The sequence below is a fragment of the Rattus rattus genome, chromosome 1 (assembly GCF_011064425.1).
Source record: "Rattus rattus isolate New Zealand chromosome 1, Rrattus_CSIRO_v1, whole genome shotgun sequence".
NCBI lineage: Eukaryota > Metazoa > Chordata > Mammalia > Rodentia > Muridae > Rattus > Rattus rattus.
In genome coordinates this window covers 217,150,477-217,175,432 of record NC_046154.1, presented here as the reverse complement: position 1 = coordinate 217,175,432, position 24,956 = coordinate 217,150,477, and the positions used below count along the sequence as shown (strand labels likewise).

Sequence of the window (24,956 nt, the reverse complement as noted above, 5' to 3'; positions counted from 1 at the left end):
AGTCCTGTGTGATTTTACTCACCTTACCCTGATCATAGCCTAGTAAGGAGTGGGGTGCTAGGGAAAGAATAGAAAGTGGCAAGATGAGACATTTATACTTTGAAACACTTGTTGTGATTCGTTTATATATTATGTTTCCATGGATATGGATTGAAACTACTCCAAAGATTAATAATAATGATTTAATGATTTCATCTAGTATTTATGGGACGTGTTAGCATTTTAAAATATTGTGCTCTGAAATACTCTACAAATGTATAACATGTACTTTAACTTCATTGCCTAGGTGAGAAGGAGCCCTTCTTTAAATTTTGCATCTGAAGCAGTTGTCTCTCACCTTCAACCTGGTTCCTTCTCTGTCCTACTACAAATACAGAGCCCAGTTGCTTTGTGGTCCCCTGCAGACATAGCTCAACCAAGTAGTTCAGTGCATGTTACCAAGATTTAGATCCAATCCCAGCGTTAATCCTGCTGTAGAGGAACACACCAGCATTTCCACTTTTAGAGCAGGACCTTGCACTTAATAGTGAGATTGCAAAATATCTTCTCAGGTCCCTTTTAACAAATAGATCTAAGTAAACTATGATGCGTGAAAAGATTTTAAATACTTTAGAAACCATATAACCTTTCCCTTCCTTTAAAAAAAATCTCCTTTAGTGCAACAATGTGAAGAAGGGACAAGAAAGAGAGGCATAAATGTTGACACCATTTGAAGACCTCTTTCCAGTGTTGCTGTCTTTGCCTGGAGAGTGGTAGAGTTTGGTGTATAAGTACAGACTTTTAACCTATTGGCTTCTATTGGCTTTCATGACAATTTTGTGAGGACTATGACCAGTGGAGGTGAGAAACAATAGCAATCTGTTTTCTTAACAGTTTCAAGTCTGAATAGTGAGGCTTCCAAAAATCATTTGACTACAGCCTCTAAGATTACTGTGCAAATTTGTAGACACAAATTAAGTCTCTGGTTAGAAAATCAGATCTTGAATCTGGATTAGACTGGACTGCAGTGTCCTTCCTTGTCTATAAAGTGACATGGCCAACATATGAGACTGTCAAGTAAGTGAGATAGTATATGAAAGTTCTCTTGTGTCAACAACCTGCCATGAAAGCTATCCAATGAATGTGTGGTCAGAAATCTTCCCAGATTATTGCAAGAGTTGTTTGGGTTTCCAATTGGATTTAGTAAAGTGTTACGCCTGGGTAGGTATATATTATGCATCTCTTAATTCTAAATGACTTGTAATATCAAGACCTTGTATTAATAATATATTTTTCATTTATATTTGTTGGATAGAATATAAATAAGAAACTTGCAAGATACACTATTCTAAGATATAAAGATATAAAAATTGGAGTACATATCTCTACTTACGAAGCAGTATTTGGTTGATTGACTGTCATATGCTTAAGTTGTTCTGAAAAATATTAAGAGCAAAAAATATCCATAAATGCTCAGGGTTTTCTTGCTACTTGTTTTGTGATTGAGATTTTATTTTTCAAAAATGTTTCAAGGTACTAAATCAAACATCCCGTCTTGAAATCCAACTGCTGGAGAATTCATTATCAACATACAAGCTAGAGAAACAGCTTCTCCAACAGACAAATGAAATTCTGAAGATTCAGGAAAAAAACAGGTAAGGACTATTTTATTATGGAAATAGTTTTATGTATACTTCTTGCTATTCTTTAGCTCAGTGGCAACTGAAAGTTTTATTTGAGGTAACTGAAAAACTAAATCCACAAGAGAGGAGGAAGACGCACGCGCAGTCAGTGTGTCAAGCAGCGGGCCTGTGTTCTCCTTCCATCTTCAGGTGTGTGGCCTCAGTCTTAAGTGGAACATGAGCTATTTTTCAAATAACAGCAAATATACAAACTTTTTTTTGACATTTTGGCTAAATAGATCGACATTTCTTCAGCAGCACCAACTTTGTAACCTTAGCTAGAAGAATAGACAGACACTCTTGGATTGTTACTCAGCCAGTCACTTACTCCACTCTCAGGATCATGGGAAAACACAAGATTAGTCAATTCAGAGAACTTGTATTATAAGGAAGCAGATTTATAATTTTAATAAGGAAATACTTGCCTATAAAATAACTAAGAAGAGTTTTTGCTCACTTAAAGTCATTTAGGTTGGACATAATAAATTTTCTTGGTTGATTGATAGATATCCTCATATAGTATTACTTTGTTAGGTATGAGGTATAACAGGTCAATAGAATGTAATTAAGATTTTGAAAGGTGGGACAGTGAAACTAGTTCATTTTGAAGTCATTGGTACTGATGATCAGTACTTGAAGCAAAGAACCATCTTCTATAGAATAAGAGTTCACTTCAGTGCATTTTCTTGGTTGTCTAGAAGATGGCTTCCCTCTTACCCTGCATTTAGTAAAGACAACGGTCCTGATCAGAAGTCACTAAATCTGCTGGGACTAAATTCTGCTGTCTAGACTCTCTTCCCAGGCAGGGGAGCATGTGACCGGACTGTGGTTTTTCCCACTCTACAGAAGGACCAGGGGATCACACCATATGAGCAGCTGCCGAGGGTCAGCTTGCTAGTGATGGAAGCAGGAATGGAATCCTTTTGCTTTGCTGCTAGCTCTCTTCTTTCACCCTCACAGAAGTCATCTACAGCCTAAAGGCTTTCTCAGTGTCAAGCAAAGAGTAGACATCAATGCCAAGGATTACAATCGAACTTCTGCCTGAATAAAATAAACCTGACTGTTGATTTAGCATCTGCAAGGGGTCAGGAGTGTTACATTTATTTATTCTTGCAGGGTGATATGGAGTAAACTATTTAAGTATAAATAAACTTGACAGCAATTGACCCTGAACTGGCTGTTTGATGAAATGTTCTGAAATTGAAAATCCTCTTGAAAATTATTGTTTATCCCAAGACAGTCCCACAATAACCAGAAATATGCGTGTGTGTAACAGGTATACTTTACTTCAGTCAACTTAGTTTATATTTGCATATTTCACCACAAAACAAAAGGATTCAGGAATTGAAAAACTGGAATTATCTATGCATAATGAATTTTATCAAGTGATTCAAGAGGAATTCACTTTCTTCTTTTTTTAACTTGAGATTCTGCAAACATCATAAAGATACATTTTCATGTCAATTAAATGTTCTCACAATACAAGTATTTACTGCCTTGCGTTTTGTTGTGTACAGTCACACTGGAGTGGCTTTGGTCCGTCTCTCAGCAGATGTATTACTGTCTATGATTAATACCTTAAAAAGTTACTACCATACACTTGTCACTGATTCTCCTGCTGATTTGGATAATGCCTCCTGCTCGGTAGTTTGTACACTGACTCCTAGGATAACATGGATTTTAAATGGAAAACTCAAAAGGATCCATGATTATTTAGAAAATGAATAGATTCCCTGAACTGTCGGCTGTTTAAAAACAAAAGACCATGCTCTTTGCTGTCAATTGTAGTCATATGTCCCCTTTCCTCCCTGCTTCTTTCCTTCCTCCACTTAATTTTATCTATTTCTGTTCTTCCCTAACAAATGTATATGTTATATTTCCATTTATATCTATCTGTATGTAAGTATATATATATATGTATATATATATATATACACACACACACATACACACACACATGTGTATGTATGTTTGTATGTATGCATGCAGGCATGTACATATATCTTGGCTTTTTAGTCATTTCAGCAAGAATTTTAAGTCGTTTTTTCACTTTTGTTAGAAATTCAATGTAACCAGGCTTCTTGCCTTCTTCTTCTAAATATGGCAAACGTATCCCAGTAAACCTTTAGACAGGGGTCTCAACCCACAGTAGGAGACTGGTGGCATAGCTGTGGCAACAGGAATGTTGAAAACTTGCCATAGGAGGAGTGCACCAACATGATTTTGGTATAGCACCTACTATCATTCCTTATTCATATATTGACATTGTGTACTATTGTCCTAGTTCATTGTCATAAGAAGGAGCGAATAGTACAAAGTAAGCTCTGTTTCCTCCCTCAGGATGTATCAGGCTGTTTCTGGCTATGAGTACGTTAGGGGCTTTCACTCACAAGTCTGGGAGTTGGCCCTCAGAAGTGTTGCACACATTTGGCAGAACAAGGTGACATCTTTAATGGTTAAGATTATACTCCACAGGCAAACTGATGAAAACTGTCTCTGTCTTTATCAGTAAAACTGAGTCAAGCTGCTCTTTCACATGAACTCTGATTCTGTTATTACCTCATATGTGATCCCTGAGGGCCTTTGTGCTAGCAGATTCAGCTTCCAGTAGGGCTGGATTCTTAGAACTGTCTTTCTGTCTTCCTGTTAAAGGGTCCAGTTCACTCAATGGAGTGTAGGCCAGACAGTTGCTTTTAAGACACATGTATCCTTGCCTGCACCATTTTTAAGAAGTGGTTTTCTTCAAAACAGACCAAAAATATCCCTTTTGTGACACATAGCATATCTCCCTATTCTATTTATTGTTATTGTTTATTTTCGTATGATCAGTGGAATGAGAGGCATTCTGCCAAGCCCTGTCTAAAACAGCAAAGCTAGTGTCCTTTCAAGCAGAGAGAAGGTCACAGTCAAATAGCTACATTTTTAGAAATAGTTAATTGATCGCACCTACCTATTCTTTATGTGAATCTTAACCCTACGGATACAACAAAACGTTCTTTCTCCATGGAGGCATCTCTGAAGTGTAAGAACAGCATGCCCAAGTCAGCCAGGTCTGGTTTGAATCAGCCAATCTACTTTCCAGAGGGGATTATCTAAATTAAGCTCTGCTTCCTCCCCAGGAATGTCAGGAGCCCTGTCTGAGTGTGTGACTTAGCAGCTTTGAGAAAGATCCATGCCTGGCCAGCCAAGCCAGTGAGCTGGCCTTAGGAGTACCTCCCACCTCTTTGGCAGGAAAAAAGAGAATGTTTTATAGTTAGGATTATAGTGCACTCTCTCTCTCTCTCTCTCTCTCTCTCTCTCTCTCTCTCTCTCTCTCTCTCTCTCTCTCTCTCACGCTGAGAGGTTTTGCTGATTTACATCCTGAAAAGCTAAGCACAGGACTTGCAGAGTAGAGTGTGGATTTTTGACTTCATTGGGTTCACTTTTTCATCCCCTAAATACCCAGATGTACAAAGCAGGAGAGGATAGCATTACTATTTGTTTTCCCAGAAGTCTAACAGAGGTGACTATAGATAATCCTTGTCTGCTTTCTTTAGCAAATTTTATTTTTGTTGGTTGAATGCTGCCCTAATTTCAAAACACAGTTTTGAAAAAGTCACTTAGAAGAAAGAGACTTTGCATTCCAAACTCTATGTCTAAAATAAACAAGAACCCAAGCAAGGAAAATTGTTATACCTTGCCTGTGATGGGCTTGGCAGTGGGTTACGTGTCGTGTTTTATAACATTCTTCTAGTATGTATCCCATGTCTTCTCATCAAAAAGAATGAATAAGAAGCTAGGAGTGGTGGCACCCTCCTCTAGTCCGAGCACATGAGAAGCACAGGGACATGATCTCTAAAGTTTGAGGGAACGCTGGTCTACATAATGGGTTCTAGGAGAGCAAGACAGCAGTGATACATAGGGAAATTCTGTCTTAAGGACAAAGTGAGAAAGGAAGGAAGAGAAAAAGACGAAAGGACCCTGTGGAGGCGATGCATGCCTTTTTCCCCATCACTCAGGAGGCAGAGGCAGCATGATGTAGCCTGGGGTAAAACAGGAGTGGTCATTAAGTAATTATCTTAAAACCAACAAATATAAAATTTAAAATTGACTGGTTGATTTGGGCCTACCAAGGTAAAGAACATTACATAGTCCTTCTATTGTTGGACTAGGAGATAGAAACTAATTATTTTACCTTGGGAATGCTTGAACTCAGTTGACAAATCTCATCTTGTGTTCAGCTGGAGTAACTAGATTATGCTTACGTGATTGAATCTGATGTAATTACGAGATACTAAACTCTGTCTTACTGACAAGTTATTGTAATAATATAAGGAAATATTGATTTTAATAGTATTCCTATTAAAAGGAATTTTAATCGAAGCTTACATACTCACCCCCTATTTGATAAGGCATTTAAGAAGTACTAAAGAGAAGACTTGGTAAATCCTAGCATTAGATTTTAGGCTGATTTTGATTATATTATCGTTATATGGTATTGACCAAGGACAAGTGTCTTAAAATGTAAGCTACTCAGGGCAGAGAGAGTAGTTTAATAGTAGAGCATTTTCCTAACAGGTTCAAGTCCTTCATTTCTGTCCCCCAAAAGCAGGAAAAGAAGAAAAATCCAATGTTTCCTACAGTAGCCTCTTTTTTTAATAACTAGAACTGGAGGGAGAATTTTATTCTCCATTTTAAGCTTTTTACATAATGAACTGAATGGCAGAGAGCATGTTCCTTCTCAGTTTCTTTGGTTTTAGGAGCTGAAAGTGACCAAGAGTCTGAGCCAACTGGCAATCTTAATTCTTCCTTTTCCTGGATTCTCTACATCTTGCCGACCTCTGGTGGGCTTGATGATTTCCACCACTGAATATCTTTTCCAACAATCCAGTTCTTTCTAAATTCATTGATTACTCTACTTAGGTCACATCTCATCAATGCTCATCTCTTCCATGCAGCAACGTTGATATCTCTAGCTTTGTGCCAGCAAATGTTAATATTTGGGTCTCAGAAAAGAACATTTTCTGAAATGCCAAGCTCTTTCCCTTTAAGTTTCCTCCACTGAATGAATGTTAGGTAGAAAGCAACTCAAATTCTCTTTATTCATGTATTCATTTTATTTTTTTTAATTCACTTTGCATACTGATCATAGCCACCTCCCTCCTCTCTTCCCAGTCCCACCTTTACAAATCCCTTCCCCACTGCCTCTTCCCCTTCTCCTCAGAGGAGAGACCCCCGTGGGTACCACCTCATCCTGAGACATCTAGTCCTAGCAGGAATAGGCATATCCTCTCCCAATAAAGCCCAACAGGGCAATCCAGGTAGGAAGACGAGATCCAATGACAGCACAGAACACAGTGCCTGGCCTGGCTGGTCTTATAATCATTGTGCCACTCTTTCCCCCTTACTGGTTTTAGTTTTAGAAGGAGTAGACTTACGACTCTCAGCAGGGCTTTTAGACCAGACTGACTGGGTTTCATTTTCTTCTATTCTTGCTATACTTAACTCTATCATATATTATTTGGGTAACTCTGGACCAGTTAATGAGAGTCTCTGTGGCTTGATGGCTAATGGTTAACGTGGAGATGGTGATGATAACAATTTTGTTTGAAGTTGATGGGCAGATTAATGAGAGAAGGTATGTGGAACACAAAGGACGATGCCTGGCAGGCATATCTGTGTTTAATTATGTGGAATTTATTCTGCTTTACCACGTTATGTTATTCTATACTAATCTGAGGCTTGAATTGCCTACAATGTCTGCCGTTCCTTATTTAGTTCGCAAGCTGCTGTTCATCCTTGAAAACTCTGTACACATACTACTTTCTTTAAGCCATGCTCTGATTAGATGAGTTAAGCTTTCTCATTATAACCTATGCTATCCACTTATTCCACAACATATGTGTTTATGTATGTGTAAATGCGTGATTTTCCCCTATATGTATAGCATTAGGAAGTAATCTTATAGAATAGGGTTTGAATTTGACTTATTATCTTTGTACAACAAGATCCAAGTCTCCTCACATAGTATATATAATGTTTTCCAAATGTTGGATGAATAATAGCCAATATCACACTAGTAGTTTTAGCCCCTAAATGTCATTTATACATACACACACAACATAAACTAACTTACACATAAAAATGCTTAGTAAAAAACACAAATCATATGATTTACATTAAGTACTGAAATCTATTCATTGTCTTTAACATTATTAAAACATAATGTTCACATCACAATTATGCATTCCTAAAGTCTTACTGCATAGCACCTGATTTTGCTAATCTATTCCCTGAGATTCATCAACTCACTCCAACTTTTCTAGATTTCATTCCTTCTGTTTATACATCTGAAAATCAAAGTTTTCCTGATTCCATATCACCACTGTCCCTTGCACGTTCTTCACACTGATTGCTAAAATAATTGGGGTTATTACTCTAATCTTTTCTAATAATACACCATCAACATAATTATGAGTATGCAGTATACATATTTCTGTGAATGTTTATATGAACACATTCCAACATACAATTTCACATATTGTGAATTTATATGCTATATACATATATTTTAATAATTATTTCAAATGTTAGGCTTATTCCTAGCATTTATTTCATAAAATATGTCATGAATATCTTATTTTAATATATGTAATTATACACAGTTAAACCACACTTATTCTAAAGAATGACTACCAACACATTTAATACTATAATTTATAGTTTGCTATATTTTTATTATATTTTGGTTTGTTTAATTTTACATTTTTGATTCAGGATCTGTGTAAAAGCAAAGGTGAGCTGGGAAATCACTATATAGAAAAGATTACCTTTGAACTTGCCATAATGTTCCTGCTTTACCTTCTGAAGTGTGGAGATTAGAAGTGTTGAAACTATACCCAACATAAACAAATTCCATAGTAGTAAAGTATCATTCATTAGAAATATGGTGATTATTTAAAAATTTTGTAATACGCAGACAATTATGTCGAGTACCCTGTTCTCCCTTTATGTCTTAGTGTGTGTGTGTGTGTGTGTATACACATGTGTGTATACACATGTGTGTATGCATGTGTGTGCATGCATGTGTGTATGTGTGTATGCATGTGTGTGCATGCATGTGTTTTCATGTGTCTGTGTTGCATGTGTATGCATGTCTGTGTGCATGCATGTGTGTATGTGTGTATATGGGTATGTGTATGCATGTGTGCATGCATGCATGTATTTGTATTCATATGTATGTGTTTGTGTATATGGATGTGTGTATCTATGTGTGTGCATGCATGTGTCTGTATGCATGCATGTGTACATGTGTGTGTATATGTGTATATGCATGTGTGTGTGTGTGTGTGTGTGTGTGTGTGTGCATGTATGTGTGTGGGTGCTCATGTTCATGTTCTAATTTTCCAAAACCTTCTTGCTATGTGTTTATCTTTTGTGACTAGACTATCCACATGTTTTTATTCCTTGCCTCATTTATCTTTACTACCTCATATACACTCTTTCTGGCATCCACATTCTGTCATATATATTGGAAATTCTTTATCTAGTTCAACATTTATTTTCAGCCTATCTTTAAATAATTGTATTACATTTCATGATATACATCAGTCATTTATCTTCCTTATTTCTGGCTTCTACAATATATTTAGCTTATCCTTATTTCCTCAAGCTTTGAAAATGGCTAATGTTTGCATTTAGTATTTATAATTCTGCCCCAAATTTGAATCACCAAACAAGTGTAACAATATTTTGAAAGAGAATTTAGTGTTTAATTTGATAACAAACAATAAATTTAATCTAGAAAGAAAACTCAACCTCTGTATGCCCATATTTGTACCATATGGCGACACCATGCATGGTACAAACAAGGAAAAAATGAAGGCATTTATAAATAAGCTCAGACAGATAAAAATGAGGCTTTTATATTTTCAACATCTCTTCCTTGTGTCAAGAGCTATATTTACACAGCACCGGCAGCTCTTACCACTAGGCATTCATTGGCTGCTATGTTAAGAATTCTGTTGTGGGAAACAATTTGAACCGGAGAGCTTTATGTGAAAGTTTCAAGATGTAGCCAATGGTCTTAAGTATTTCCAATAAGATACAGTGTGGAGAAGGACAGTGTGTGCAGCACAGGCAAATCAATGTCCAAATTACACGCACTTTCATGAGCTTTCAGTGAAGTCAAGACCTAGATTATTTTGTTTATTTTGTTCTTCATTAAAGTGCACCTCTGCCTCAAACTGGAAGTTAAGTGCCAAAATCCTATGCATGTCTCTTCTCAAAGTTCTCCCAGGAAGATGGGAAACAGGAAACACAGAAAGTCCTGTGAGAAACTCTGTTTTGGAATTTGCAGCTTAATTTATATAGATTGAATGCACAGTTGGTCAACTATAGCCCCACGTAACAGTAACCTCTAAAGAGGCATCCCAAGAAAAACGGTTTATCCAATCCAAACCTTCCAAAAACTTGACAATGGGGCTCTTTTTTCTGTTTAATAAATTCTGAAAGAAAGCTCATGCGCTGATCTCTGGAGTCAGCTACCCATGTTTTGCTATGTGCTTAAACTTCAACTAAAACTTTTGAATGTTATCATCAGGGAAAGTAACAACAATCCGGTTTTAGGATCTAACATCCTATAACTGGACTTTCCTATCTATCTACTGGTCTCTTGCCAAATCTCCAATTGGCTTTTCAGGCTTTTCTGATTAGGGGAAATGATAGAAAACCTATAGAAAGAGTTAGGGACCAAATAGAATATGATCAGTTTATTGAATAAAAAAATTAAATTTGATGGCAGACATTTTAAGGTAGAACTATAATTGAGAAAATCTTTGCACTGGGGATGTGGCTTACTGATTAAAAGCACACAATGCTTTTGCAAATGACTTCAGTTCAGTTCCTAGTATCCACATTGGGCAGCTGATATTTCCCTGTAATTGCGTCGGGGGTCTGATGTCTCTGGCCTTTCTTTGTGGCCACATGCACATGTGTGTATACCCATGAAAATTAAAAATAAAATAATACTTTCAAAACAAAATCTAAGTTTAGATTTTTAAGGCATTTCTTATAGATAGGGAAAAGGGTAAGTTTAAATACTGTGACTCACAAGTTCCCCAAACAATCAGATGGAGAACAGCGAATATCAAGGACATGTTTCAGGCACGTGAATGCTGATATGATGTAAATAGTACAATAGGTTGTACTAGTCACTTTTCTATTGCATAATAAAGTACCACGGCCAAGGTAACTCATCGAAGAGTACACTTGAGCTTATGGTTTCAGAGAGTTGGAGGGCATGATGATGGGGTGAAAGCATGGCATCAGGGATAGTACTTTGAGGGGCTCAACACTTAAACTATAAGCGTGAAACAGACAGAAAGAAAACTTGGAATAGATTGTTTCTTTGAAAACAAAAAAACCCGCTCCCAGTGACATACTACCTCCACCAAGGCCATAGCTCTTAAACCTACCCAAACAAGAACACACACTGGAGATCAAGTATACGCTCGAGTCTGTGGGGCAAATCTCTTATTCAAGCATCATATAGTAAAGGCTGCATTGCACTGCGCTAAGGTGCCAGTTACGGATGTGGGTCACTTTCATAACAGTGGGGTGCTCTGTATAGATTTTTTTGTTGTTGTTCTTTTTTTTTCGGAGCTGGGGATCGAACCCAGGGCCTTGTGCTTCCTAGGCAAGCGCTCTACCACTGAGCTAAATCCCCAACCCCCTCTGTATAGATTTCTAACATAACACTATTGTAAACATGTTTTATAAACCCTGGTTCCAAAACAATATATTTGTTAATGTTTTAGATTAAAAAATTAGATTATTACCTATAGTCTAGAGGTTGAAAAATCAATCCAGTTGATATCAACTATAATGCCTTAAGGATTAAAGGACAGACGGAATATGTGATTCAGCTGTGCTACCTCAAGACACAGGATCAGATACCAGTACCCACGCTGGAATTAAACTTTATAATGCCAGTTTCAGAGAATCTGATTTTCTCTTCTGGTTTCCATGGGCACTGTGTGTATACAGTGCACAGGCATAAATAAGACACAGCAGCAATACACATCAAACAAAAATAAATTTTAAAAAAGGAATCAAAAGAAATGATGATTTCTATTAAGTGCTGTCCAACTATAATATTTTATTACTTGTGTGTTAACAGCCACAAATTGTAGAAACCTTTTTGGAAAGTGAATCTTGGATTCAAACCATCTTCCAATTAAAGGGAAGAAAGGTTCACTCCCATAGTGTGCAACAGCCAATAGATAGGAAGAAACACAGAGATGATTCTTTTGGAAACCACACATTGAGAGTGCATGGAAAAGAGGATGTGTGCCTTCAAAGAGACCAAAGGATCATGAAGAGAAGGTCAAACTGAAGGAGTCTAGAAGGTTCTCCCTCATATAAAAGATGAACTATAATAGTACTGTGAAAATAACTGGACTACAAGGGCTACTAAGAGAGAACTGGGTGAAGAAATGATTTGGGGGAATGTCTTAGAGAGATAGCATCTTGGAAGGAAATGCTTTCTGGGAAGCTATCAATTCTGCGTGACAAAGTCAAGTATTCTTGTGGTCAGAGAGATGCTGCTTTGTTCTCTCAGGCCAGCTAGATATATATGATTATAATCTCCTTGCATACTGATGACCAAGGCTTCTTCACCTTCACGAACATCTTTTCTAAGGTAACACACTGGCTCGATGATACTTGATAGCTGGAAGTCATGTAACATTAATACCTCTTTAGTAAGTCATGAAAATCAATGCTCTTTCCAATATACTAATGACTATTATTTTTTGCAAAGGAAAAGGCTTCTTTCCCATTCATGACTATTTTCTTTGGAATGGGAATTTCTTTCACCAACTTATAGTTTTCATATCTTTTCAAATTGTACAAAAAACAAAGCAAAACAAAACAACTGGTGCTTTTACTCACATATCCTGTAGCAGCTACCCCCAGTGCATATTCTGTGCAGACACATCAAAAGCAGAAGTGGAAAAATATTGATGTAAAATATGAAAAATGTACTATGTTGGAAACAGAAGTTTCTTGTTGCTCCTAATTTTTCTCTGAGGATTACTGTCTAAAAATCCTTTCTGAAGAAATACTATCATCTTATGTTCTGCATAAATATTGGCACTTAGCAACTAATAAATATGACTTATAACTAGAACCTGATATTGCCTGCTAATTAGGAAACCTGGAAGGCCAGTTCTAACTTTGCTTGTGGGACAAAACTGTTTATTTAGTACTTTTATCCAGCATCACATGACGCTTTCGCTTCCAAGTCATGAGCTATATATACAAGATCCTCACGTTAGCAGTTAATGCTAAAGGTTTCCTGGTGCTATACCATAACTCATATGAGGCTGAGACACAGTTTTCAAATAAGTTAATGACTATAAATTGTGGGAGTCATGTATCTGATCACTACTCCAGAAATAGGCGCAAACATAGCTAAAAAGCAGGCTAAAAATGAGCTGAAGTATCAGTTGTGGTTAATTCTCAGATCAAATGCCAAAAATTTCCAAGCAAAGAGGAAGGATCCTCTGTACCCATAGCAGTGAACTTGTCAGTTAGCTACAAAGTGAATGGCATTTTTAACCACTATGGACAATATAAAAATTGACTACCTTTTTCCCTCCACCCCTCTCTCTCTGCCTTCTTTTAAAGTCATTAGTTTCTCTAGAACCAGCAAGCTTTGGCACAGAAGAAAAGACACTTTATCATTCTTAGCCCATAGAAGTATTTTCTTTCGTCTTCCTCAGGCTTCCTTGTCTAACCTTTTCACTCCTAAACGGGGATTTAAACAAATATAAATGACTCTCAGGATTCCACCTTACTTTCCAAATTGAGGTGCCTGCATGATCAGCAGAAGTTAGGAATTCTTTCTGTACTGGCATGGAGTAGAATAAAGGAAACTCAAGAGAGAACCGTGGCTTATTTTCTTGGGTATCAACGTGAAACTTTCATTTGTCAATCTTGGCACACTCCCAAAATTTCTCTCAATTAGGCAGGACTCACACATAGGCCCAGCTTCCCAGCAGCTGTTCTGGTGTTTACTGGGCCACGTTCTTTGGAGAGCAGATTTGTTAACAGAGACCTGGGATCTCCTTGAGCAATTCTTACCACACTTCCTCATCTGTGCAAAAGCCAATCAGATGTTGCATCTTGCCCCTCAGCGCAAACAGTTGGAAAGTTTGACTCTTCAAACACACTAGATTGTATAATTTAAGTATTAAATTTAAAACACTCCCTAGTGTCTTCTTTTTTGAAGACTTATAGGAGTGATTCAGCTCTATATTTCTCCAAGGTAAATTAAATGCCCGTTTTGGGTGTGCTGCATTGGAATAGCACCTTGTAAACTAAGATCTGCTAGAACCATCTGAAAACAGAACTAAGAAAACTGCGTAAGCCTTTTCCCTGAAGAATACCAGTATATTAGACACTCTATAAAGTGAAAAATGCCTTTTATTTTTCAGTCAGTTCCTCAGATCCAAAAGTGCTTCTGCGGTTTTTGTAGGTTTTCCTGCACACTATACAAGGAGGAGAGTATCATTTAGAGGACATAGAGAGAAGCTTTATAAGGTTGCGTCACTCTGAGCAAAGTACTCCATGTTTCTCTGTGAAACTATGATGTTCGTGCAATGGGTTCTTCCTTTCCCGAGACACCTGTGTAGTGATTTAGGAAGCCAAGGCGCTCTTAGACCTCATTGAGAAGTCTGGTTTCACAAGTAAAGCTAGGAGTTGTGATTATGGAAGCTCGATTGATTAAGAACTGGCTAATAAATCCTGTAGAACCTGCCTCAGCAGATTCCTATTAATATAAACATTTCCTCTGGTTCATATCTTTGTCAGCCTTTGATTATATATTTTATAATTAATTGATTATATGTATACATGCATCATGTGCATGCATGGGCCCTTAGAAGTTAGGAGAGGCATTCAGTCTTCTGGAACTGAAATTGTCAATGACTGTGAGCTGCTGTGTGGGTACTGAGCACCCAGCCTGGGTCCTCTAGAAGATCAGTAGGTGCTCCTATCTACTGGGGCACTGCCGCTACTCCCTTAAGGATGACATTCTGCCCAGGGTGAAGTATAATTCCAGGGGAGTTTTGACTTGTGCTTTCTACATGGCTAACATGACATGGACTTTTGCTTCTTAAAAGAAATAGTTTTACGAACTAGCAAGACTGCTTAGCGCTTAAGGTCCCTTAATGCCAAGTCTGACAATGTGAGTTCAATCCCCAGATAGTGAAAGGGAGGGACTGAATCCTGTATGCCATTGTCTGAAATCTGCAAATGCACTATGGCATGCCTGAGCACATGTGTATATGCACACACGTACATGCACGTGCACAGAGACATACATACTTAATAATTTAAACTTCTAATCTTACTCTTGGGAACAAGTAGAATTGCAGTACCGTCTCTCTAGCACTGTGTGAATTACATCTTATTTTCATTTCCTTATAGTTTATTAGAGCATAAAATCCTAGAAATGGAGGGAAAACACAAGGAAGAGCTGGATACCTTGAAGGAGGAGAAAGAAAACCTTCAAGGCTTGGTGACTCGTCAGACATTCATCATCCAGGAATTGGAGAAGCAACTTAGCAGAGCTACCAACAACAACAGTGTCCTGCAGAAGCAACAACTGGAGCTCATGGACACGGTCCATAACCTTGTCAGCCTTTGCACAAAAGAAGGTGGTAAGAGTTCTTTTCTTCTTCTGCCTTTAGAAATATTTTGTTTCATGCAGGCGAGTAAAGGTTCCCCCTGCTGTTTTGACGCCAATGCAAATGCTGTTGACAGATGTTGAGTGTAGTTTTTATTTCCCACCTCCTTGCTCCCTGGCTGGCTGTGTTACCAGCTCCTGATTTTCCTTTTGTTCTACCTACTTTTGTTCAGGGAGGTGACCGCACTACCAGCTCCCACCCAAGACCCTTGAATCTGAGACTAAAAGATACACATGCAACACACACGCACATGCACACGCACATGCACAAGCACACAGTTTGGTACTCCGCAATCTGTCTTCTTGGCACAATTGCTGGGTACTACTATCTCCCATCTGGAAATGCATGCCCTTAACAAGTTTTTACCTCAGTCTCTTCCATCTGCCCTAAACTCAGTGGCTAATCCATCCCATCTGGCTCCTGCCAAATATCCAAGACTACCTGCCTGTGGTACTGGCCCAGGCTCCTCTGGAGACCTCACATGCTGCTACATTCTTCTCATTCCAAAGCAAGGTGAAACTCCTCCTTTCTCCTGTCCCATCCCTGCATTCAGCACCCCGGAAGTCCACCTATACCTTTTGCCAAGCAATTGGCTCCTAGCATTCTTTACTGACAAATCAAGAACCAATTGAGGAACAGGATATTAGCATCAGAACCTACTCTTCACTTCTCCTTTTCATTGTTTTGAAAAGCATTAATAAGATTTTGAAGGTAAATTTCACAGCTAAGTTCAGAACATTTATTTTTAAGTTTTCGAATCTGCTATATCATTCTAAAAGAAATTTTAGAATTTGTCTTTCATTCTTGATATTTTGTAACCTTGGTAAAATTTCTTATTTTGGATGATTGTGTATTTGACATTATGATGTTACATACTTATGTCTAGCACATAAATTAGGGAACACTTAGAATTAGTTCCGAGTTTGGAGGTGAGCCTGAGGCATTCCTCTTTCATAACTAATTTTAAGTAATTCCATTTTCAGGAGAGAGGAGAAGGGACTTTTTTTATTTTTTTTATTAACTTGAGTATTTCTTATTTACATTTCGAGTGTTATTCCCTTTCCCGGTTTCCAGGCAAATATCCCCCTAATCCCTCCCCCTCCCCTTCTTTATGGGTGTTCCCTCCCCATCCTCCCCCCATTGCCGCCCTTCCCCCAACAATCTAGTTCACTGGGGGTTCAGTCTTAGTAGGACCCAGGGCTTCCCCTTCCACTGGTGCTCTTACTACGATATTCATTGCTACCTATGAGGTCAGAGTCCAGGGTCAGTCCATGTATAGTCTTTAGGTAGTGGCTTAGTCCCTGGAAGCTCTGGTTGCTTGGCATTGTTGTACATATGAGGTCTCGAGTCGAGAAGGGACTTTTTTACATGTACAAAAAGGGTGAAAGAGATAATCCTAAATAATTATTATCACAAGGAAAGACGGTTCTAAGGTATCCATTAAGATCCCTTCTCCTTGATCCTATGCAGAGATGTAACAGAGATATCTAGGCACTTCTGGGATGTCTTTGTGATGACGGAACTTACAATTTTATATGACTTGAATACCTGGAGCCATATAACCGCACAGCTGGTCAATATGTCTTACGGTATCCATCTCTGTGTGCTTTTTACTGTGTATGTGTGAGTATGTGCAAATGTGTGTCATAGTGCACACGAGTAGGTCAGGGGCCAGCTGCATTGGGTTGCTTCTCTGCTTGCACATTTATATAGGTTCTAGAAAGCCAATTAATGTCACCAGGCTCATGCATCCAACTCCTCTTCCTGCTGAACATCTCTGCCCATTCACCCATCGTGCTGCTGAACATCTCACCCAGTCGTTCTCGAGGCAATGCCATATTGTACAGATGCTGTTTTCGCAGACCCGTGGCCTGCAGTACGAGGCTTTAAAGTTCAGAGCATGCGATTATGTTGTGAAGGCTCACACTGCAGTCAGCCTTTCTGAGGGGAGATGAGCCCGTGACTGGGATGAGTGAGGGCACAGCTTACATCTGAAACTGATTGCAGTCATTGATCTGTGGCTTATGTGAGCACTCACCTCACAGTTCAGTGTGAGTGTGCAATGCCCACATGTGGCAGATCCTTGCTACGAAAGCTAAACAAGCTTTGCTCTGCACTTTCATGTAGAGATAGGAATACACAAGATAACTCTCCGTGAAATGATCTTGTTTTAGGGACATTTCACATTTCTCTGTTACACTCCATTTCCTTACATTGTATCTCATTTAGATAGTCTAAACAAGCCACGGAGATATTTTGTAAAGAACTTGTTTAAAACAGTGAGTCCCAAGAGCTCCATTTGGGTGTGCTCAGTAATGTGATTGAGAAGGGAAAAACCTGCTAATCAGACAGAGCCTGCCAAACTCTGAACTAGAGTCCACTGGAAGAAAAGCATGGTAGGATTTTGCCAGAGAATTTTAATAGAGCTCATGAGTATTTATAAATTAAGTATTAATATGAGACATATCTATTCTCATATTGAGATGAATACATTTGGACAAAGATTGAGAACACATTTTTCTTATCTTCCTGAAACTTAAGTCCATAAACTTGGTTAGTGTTTTGGGCATGATTTTAAGAATGTCCAGCATTGGAGATTCTCACAGAGCTCATATGTCTGCCTACTTATCACAATCGTATGTCTTCCCCGTGTATTTGTCTAGTAAACATGTTGTAAGCTGTTAGAAGCAAGGAGTATGACTTTATCATTTCTGCCTTGATTGGAAATTTGACTGCAGTCTTGGCAGCGAAATGTCTTGTTTATTTACTGAAACATTATGATAGCAGACATGACAGATGTCACGTGAGCATCCACTCAAGCTATGAGAAAGGTGTCTATGTCTGCTCTATGATTAGACCATTCAAGGAAAAGTGACAATAATAACACACGTTGAAATGTCCGACACGCTAATGCTTCCAATATATTTCTTCCTTTTAATGATGCAACATAAAATACATCTTGTCTTAGCTGCAAGATTTAAGACTGTGTGGATACTGGCTGATTCTCTACTGGGTTTTGCATGCTCATAGCTACAGACATTGTTTCTTGTTAGTTTGTGCTGCCTTTAATCTTGGTTAAGAAGCCTAACCATTTTAATTCTCTTAAGAGGCACACACTAGGTGTCTCTCAAAATGTTCATCCTCTTCATAGTTATACTTTTATTTGAATCACAGTCTTTAGTTACTATATATTTAAAATTTAAAGTCCAAATACTACAGTATTGAACTAAATATAAGTTACTAAGGTTAACTTTGAATATTTTCAGTTATGAAATACATTTGGAAACTCTATGTTATGGCCAAAAATTATTTATTATGTTGTTTATTGATTAGATGACTATATGAAAATATTTTAGTTTTAAATTCATATACAAACAAATATTGCAGAATTACCATGCCATCATATGATAGTCCTAAAATAAATACTAAAATCCAAACAGTGTCATAATGCATGTTACATGAAATTCATAAAAAAAAACCAAAAATTTAATTTTGGGTTCAATTTAATTTGGCCATCAGGGTCATGAGCTCAAATACAATGCCATACAATCCAGAGGATACATTGTTAGTGAGTTATCATTGTTCTCAGAAAACATCTATCAGGGTAATTTGTCTACAAGGCCATGCCAGGGACAGAATTAAATTAAATGATTGAGATTAAACAAAAGCATGCAGCCTCAATGACACAGATCACGCACCACATTTCAGTCCCTTCTATCTCTCCTGCAGAGAAAAATTCAGTTGAACAAACATTGGCTAAGTGTTGTCTACAGCAAGACTTCTTCAGAGCATATCTAAACACAATGCTGAAGACTCACTACACAGAGTGGTCCAAACTGCTTCTTCCTGCCTAAGTTTCCTAATATCTAAAATGTCATCACCACTTTACCTGAGGAGATCATGGTGATATCATAAATATATGCAGTTTGCCTTTGTGAATTGAATAGATCAAGTATAGGTGAGAATGAAGCTTGTGTATTTTACCACCAAGAAATGAAATCCATATGAAAATGCATTGATATTCCATGGCAAATGTATTCCAGTGCAGGACACAATGAACAGAAATGCATCCCTCCCTAAACATCCTTCCCTAAACATCTGATTTTTTCCATAGAGTGAGCGCTTTCACCTTATACTGCTTCCTTCACACTATAACATATGATTCCATAAGAAAGATTTCCCCTGCATATTGCTAAAAACTGTACTTTCAGGGATGATCCAGCAGACTTTCCTCTTGCATGGGGCAGGAGGGTAGCTTGGGCCAGCACTTCAAAGTGCATCATATCCACTTTGTGCAGCCTCCGGATACCACATTTATTTTTGTGTAATCTTTGCAAACATTTGGTCACATTTATTCTTGGGCACAGTATAAACTTGAGAAGTATGGTCTTCAGTGTTATTGCAGGGTTAGAGTTTAGCTGTCTACGTCATGCCATGCATTTTGTCAGATCAAAGTTATTGCTAGGATTAAATAAAGCACCATGCATGGAAACGATGCTGAAAATGCAGTAGAGAGGACTATTGAGTACTGTGACTGTCACCAGTCCTCGCCAGTCATTGTCATCCCTGTACACTGTTGATTAAGATACCATCACATTGATTGGGAGCACTAGAAACCATATCATATATGAAATAGAGAATTAAATTTATGGCAAAGAATACAAAAGGAAAAAAGAGGGAAAGGAAAGAAAAACTGCAAAAGGAATCACAAGGTGACATATTCATTGTTCGAGTCAGCTTGGGTAGTACTCCTACTATACTAAAATATGAATCATGAATTTATCCGTTCATTCAAACACAGAACACTCTTCTATACATTTTCTTCTGTGGAATAATGATGGTTATTTGAATTTTGTTTTGTATTGAATACTACATTGGCTTTTCAAGATTTATTTATTTTTAATGGATACAGTGTTCTACCTGCAGGGTAGAAGAGGGCACCAGATCTCATTATACATGGTCATTAACCGCCATGTGGTTGCTCGGAACTGAACTCAGGACCTCTGGAAGAAAAAGTAATGATCTTTACCTCTGAACCATCTCTGCAGCCTAACAATTTGTTTTTATGTAGCAAAAAGTTGTCAAGTTCCTACCATGTCCTCATATTGTTCACTTACCTTGGAAAAAACAATGAATTTTAGGCTTCAAGGAAACTGGAATTTAATAGAAAAACAATTAAATTAATATTATATTCCCTGAATCCTTCATTAGTGGTAAGCCCAGATATGTAGAACCCAGACAAACACACCTATTAAAATTAGAGTAAGAATACTGGAGTACTAACATAGTCAGTAAAGTATCTGCTATGAATACCTGAGTTTCATTCCCTGTGTCCACAGGGAAAAGCTGGGCCTGGGGCAAGCTCCTGTAATGCCAATGTTGGGAAGGTGGAGAGGTGTGAGTCCCCTGACCTTTGCTAGCCAAGCCTCTTAGTCAACTTTGCAAGATCCCAGTCAGTGAGAGATTCTCTCTCAGTACACCAGGTGGATGACATTTGAGAAAGAAAACCTGAGATTACCCTCTGGGTACACACAAGTTTACCTGCATATACAGGGAAACACACACACACACACACACACACACACACACACACACACACCACACCACACCACACCACACCACCACATAAAATAATATCACCAGGACAGAATGAGGGTATCAGCCAGCATCAACGACTTCTATTTATTGAATGTGTATTATGGCTCTAATACTGTGTAAACTTTACCCGTATTAAATTTGTTCTTGCTATGAAAATGTAAAGGAATTACTACTAAATCTAGCACATTTTGTAAGTTCCATGATGGACTTAAGAATGTGATCAATTCATCTTCATAGCTAGAAAAAATGGACCCAGTAGTAAAGCATACATAGAATAGTTCTAATAGAGACATGATGCCTCAGTCTTTGAAAGGAAGACAGTAGAGGATGTGCAAACAGCATGTGTGTTTCCAGAAGCCATGGAACATAGATAGGACTAGTGTATGTAGATCAACAGACTAAATCTTCTCTTGCTCTCTTGCCTTCTTTCTTGTTCCTGCTCTGTCCTTCCCCCTCCTCCCATTCTCTTCCCTCCTCTCTCTCCATGTGTACATGGCTGACCTCTACTCCTCTACTCTCTCTCTCTCTCTCTCTCTCTCTCTCTCTCTCTCTCTCTCCTCTCTCTGCCTTTCTCTTAACTCCCACCCCTATGCCCTGAATAAACTCCACTCTATACTAAAAAATAAAAAAGGCTAAATCTTAGAATCAAGGACATAGAAAATAAAAGAGGAAGCAAAAAGGTAAACCCAGACAAAGGAAGCTGTATGATTCCCCTCTAAATCAATGATAATCCATTGTCAGTATAAAGGGATGGAATGACCTCTGCATCTTAGAAAACAATTGTTTAAAAGCACAATTATTAAAAACATTAGACAGACAGTGAATGCAGTAACAATTAGTGAAGAAAGAGGCCATGAATTTGAAGGAGAGTAAGGAGTGATGTGTGGGATGATTAGAAAGAAACAGAAGGGCGAGATGGAGCAATTATCATCTCAAAAAAATCTCTAGTTACAAGGTACAAGATAAGCATTTGAGAGCTAACAATCCTAAACACAGAAGCCTACATGTGAGTTTTCAGATTTATTACTGTTGGTCCTTCAGGCAAGCCTTCTTCTGAGACCTTTGCAGACATGCTAACACCATTTCATTCTCATAACAGTACTGCATGATACCTGTAATTACTAACTTCATATGAAAGATCAGGGAACTAAGCCGAGAGAGGTACAAGATTTTGCAGCAGTAAGATGTGATCCAGTCAGCACACTGGGATCTGAGCCCTTGGAAACAGAGCCCAGAGTCTGTGGTTTACTTACTGTCCTGTGCTGAGGAAACAAAGTAAGGACGCTGGACCTTCTTGCAAATCTCCAGGGCAACTCCTAGGAGAGAAATAAGGTTGGAGTCAAGCAAGGTGAAGGAACAGCAAGGGATGGCAAGTTACTCAGAAAATTAGAATCAACCAGATATAACTAATTATAAAAGTAGATTCAAAGTCTAGGTTGCCGATTTCTGGAGTAAATAACTATAATGGCATTAATGACTTTCTAAATAAAACAACAACAAGGAAAACAAGTTTAGTTTTGAACCACTTACTAAGATACTCATGACACAAGGTCTTGCTGACAGAGAAACAGTAGCATTGAGATTAAGAGATAACTCTGGATCTTCCATAGAGTGTTGTGTCCTCAGAGAAGACAGAATATAGGGTCTAGGCAAAACGCGTCCTTTAACAATTTGATGGGCCACAGATGCAAATAAAACACAGAACATTAACAGATTACCTCCCCTTACCAGTCAACTGAATCCCACAGCATAACTACATAGACACACATTTGTCTGCAATTCCTGATCATTTATTTCCTAAGGTTATTAGCTCATTTTATAAAATAGTAAGTATAAAATCAAGTTAAGGCAGGGAGTTTGAAATTCTGTATTGAACAGATTAAAACTAGATAATAACACCAGCCAATTAGGGGTAGACATTAGTGGTAGTGTGATGGGGAGAGATGTTAAGAATGGTGCCCCTTCCCCAGCAGAAAGTAAGTGTAAAGACCTCTATTTTTAATAAAAGTACAGGGATATTTGGGAGCTGGGATATAACTGGAGGAGGCAAAATTAACTGTTTGGCTCACCTGCATAGACAGAAGACTATTCCAAAACCAAGACAAGCAGGACAGGTAAAAGTTTTAGGTTAGGAAATGCACAATAGAGAGAGGAAACAAAAAATAATTACAGAGGACATGAAGGATAGGAACACACTCAGTGTACAGAGGACATGAGGGATAGGAACACAGTGTACAGAGGGCACGAGGCATAGGAACACATTCAGTGTACAGAGGACACGAGCGCTAGGAACACACTCAGTTCTCTCCTTAGAGATTCACATTACAAGCTAGAGGAACTTCCCACGAGAGTCTTTTTAAAAGAATTCTTTCCCATCATCTAAGAGCCATAATGGCTGATAAGATAAATTTTCACTGCTCTGCATTATTTGGGCTAAAGTGCCTTTCCCAGAGGCTGATTACAATGGTATGAACATGTGATCGTTATTTTCAGTCTCTGGCCTTCTTTAAGAAGGTAAACCAAAGCATGTGCTTCCTTCCTCCTACCTCAGTGTCCTTTGGCTCTGTTCTCAGAGTAATTCCACCATCTGAAAGGAATTTACCTCCTGTGCAGTGTCAATTGAGCTTGTGAAGTATATCATCCAGTCAAGAGATGGTATAGTTTGAACTGCATGTATTGAGTTCAGAATGACTCTAAAAACATGGCAAGAGGTGGGAGGAAATTAAAAGTTTTTGAAAGCCACTCAGATAAATATTAGAAAAATAGGAAATATCACTTTCATTGACCAAGGGAAATATTTGATGTATTTGCTGACCACTTATAATGCACAATTTAATGTTAGGTAGCAGGAGAAAGGAAAATAAACACAGACATCAGCTACACACTACAGTGAGGGCTTGTTCCCATTTAGCAGGGGAAATGCTTTATCTTGGCAGACAATTATATGTCTGACATTCACAAGTTCCGTAAAATGAGCCATGCTGTCTAGTACTTCCTTTCATAAAATTGAGTGGCTTTGGGGGACAGTGGCTGTTCACTGTTAGACATGGCATGTTTCTCCTTCTAGATGGAATATGTTAGCTGTATTTCACAAAGTTGTAATTTCTGTGAATGGAATAAAAAAGGATGAATAGTCGATAGCTGCACTGGTGATAACAACATTAAAAACTCCAGTTGCTGACCTCATGCATGAACTATTTGTAAACCACATCTTTTGAGGGAGATTTGAAATCTCGTGATTATCTTTTGTAATTAGATTCAGCTTCAGAGACTAGATGAGCTTTTACAAAGCACTGTCTCCTGGTTCCAGGTAGGCCTGGGCATTCCTACAATGAAAAGGCCTGTGTAAAGAGTACCTTGGTCTTCCAACATAATGGTGAACAAACTCAATCCTGGGTTCTCTTGTGATCCCGGAGCTCACTCAGTTCATTCAACAAAGCACAAGTAGTTTGAAAGAGTAAACTATTCTACCACGCACAAGTAAAATTCTGTAGCAATTTTATGAATCCAGGTTCCACTGTGACAGCAGACATTATTTTGGCATAAGATGTGACACCTTTAATTACTCTGATAGAAAAAACACTTTATTAGCATCCTTAAAGAATTCAAACTATATATGTATTATCAACTATAGAATGAAATATCTGGGAAAATTTTATGCTTTCAGAATGGAGGATAAAGAATAAAATCTGAGATATATTACTCTATATATTTAATTTTAAATACATACAAAATATTTTATCATAATACTTTTTTAAAGTAAATTGCCAAACATGTTCAGGACTCTCCTAATACATAAAAATTTTAAAGTCTGACAGAATGGTTCAGTAAGTAAAGTTATTTAATGATTAAGTCATATGATCTGAGTTCAATCCCCACAGTGGACAAGGAAGACCAATGCCTGAAGATTATTCAGGGAGCTGAACACAAGTGTTGTGGCAATGTGTGCCTGCAATACACACAA

The 24,956-nt window shown here is 38.0% G+C and overlaps 1 protein-coding gene across 2 annotated transcripts in view; it reads left to right on the top strand.

Moving 5' to 3' along the window:
* Angpt1 (angiopoietin 1) overlaps positions 1-24,956 on the top strand; it is a 239,180-nt gene that overhangs the window by 147,482 nt on the left and 66,742 nt on the right. Inside the window, exons 3-4 of one of the 2 annotated variants that reach the window (XM_032914910.1) lie at positions 1,513-1,634; positions 15,135-15,367. In XM_032914910.1, the coding sequence (XP_032770801.1) occupies positions 1,513-1,634; positions 15,135-15,367 (355 nt within the window). The remainder of the gene's footprint in view (positions 1-1,512; positions 1,635-15,134; positions 15,368-24,956) is intronic. The other variant, XM_032914899.1, reaches the window with a different exon arrangement.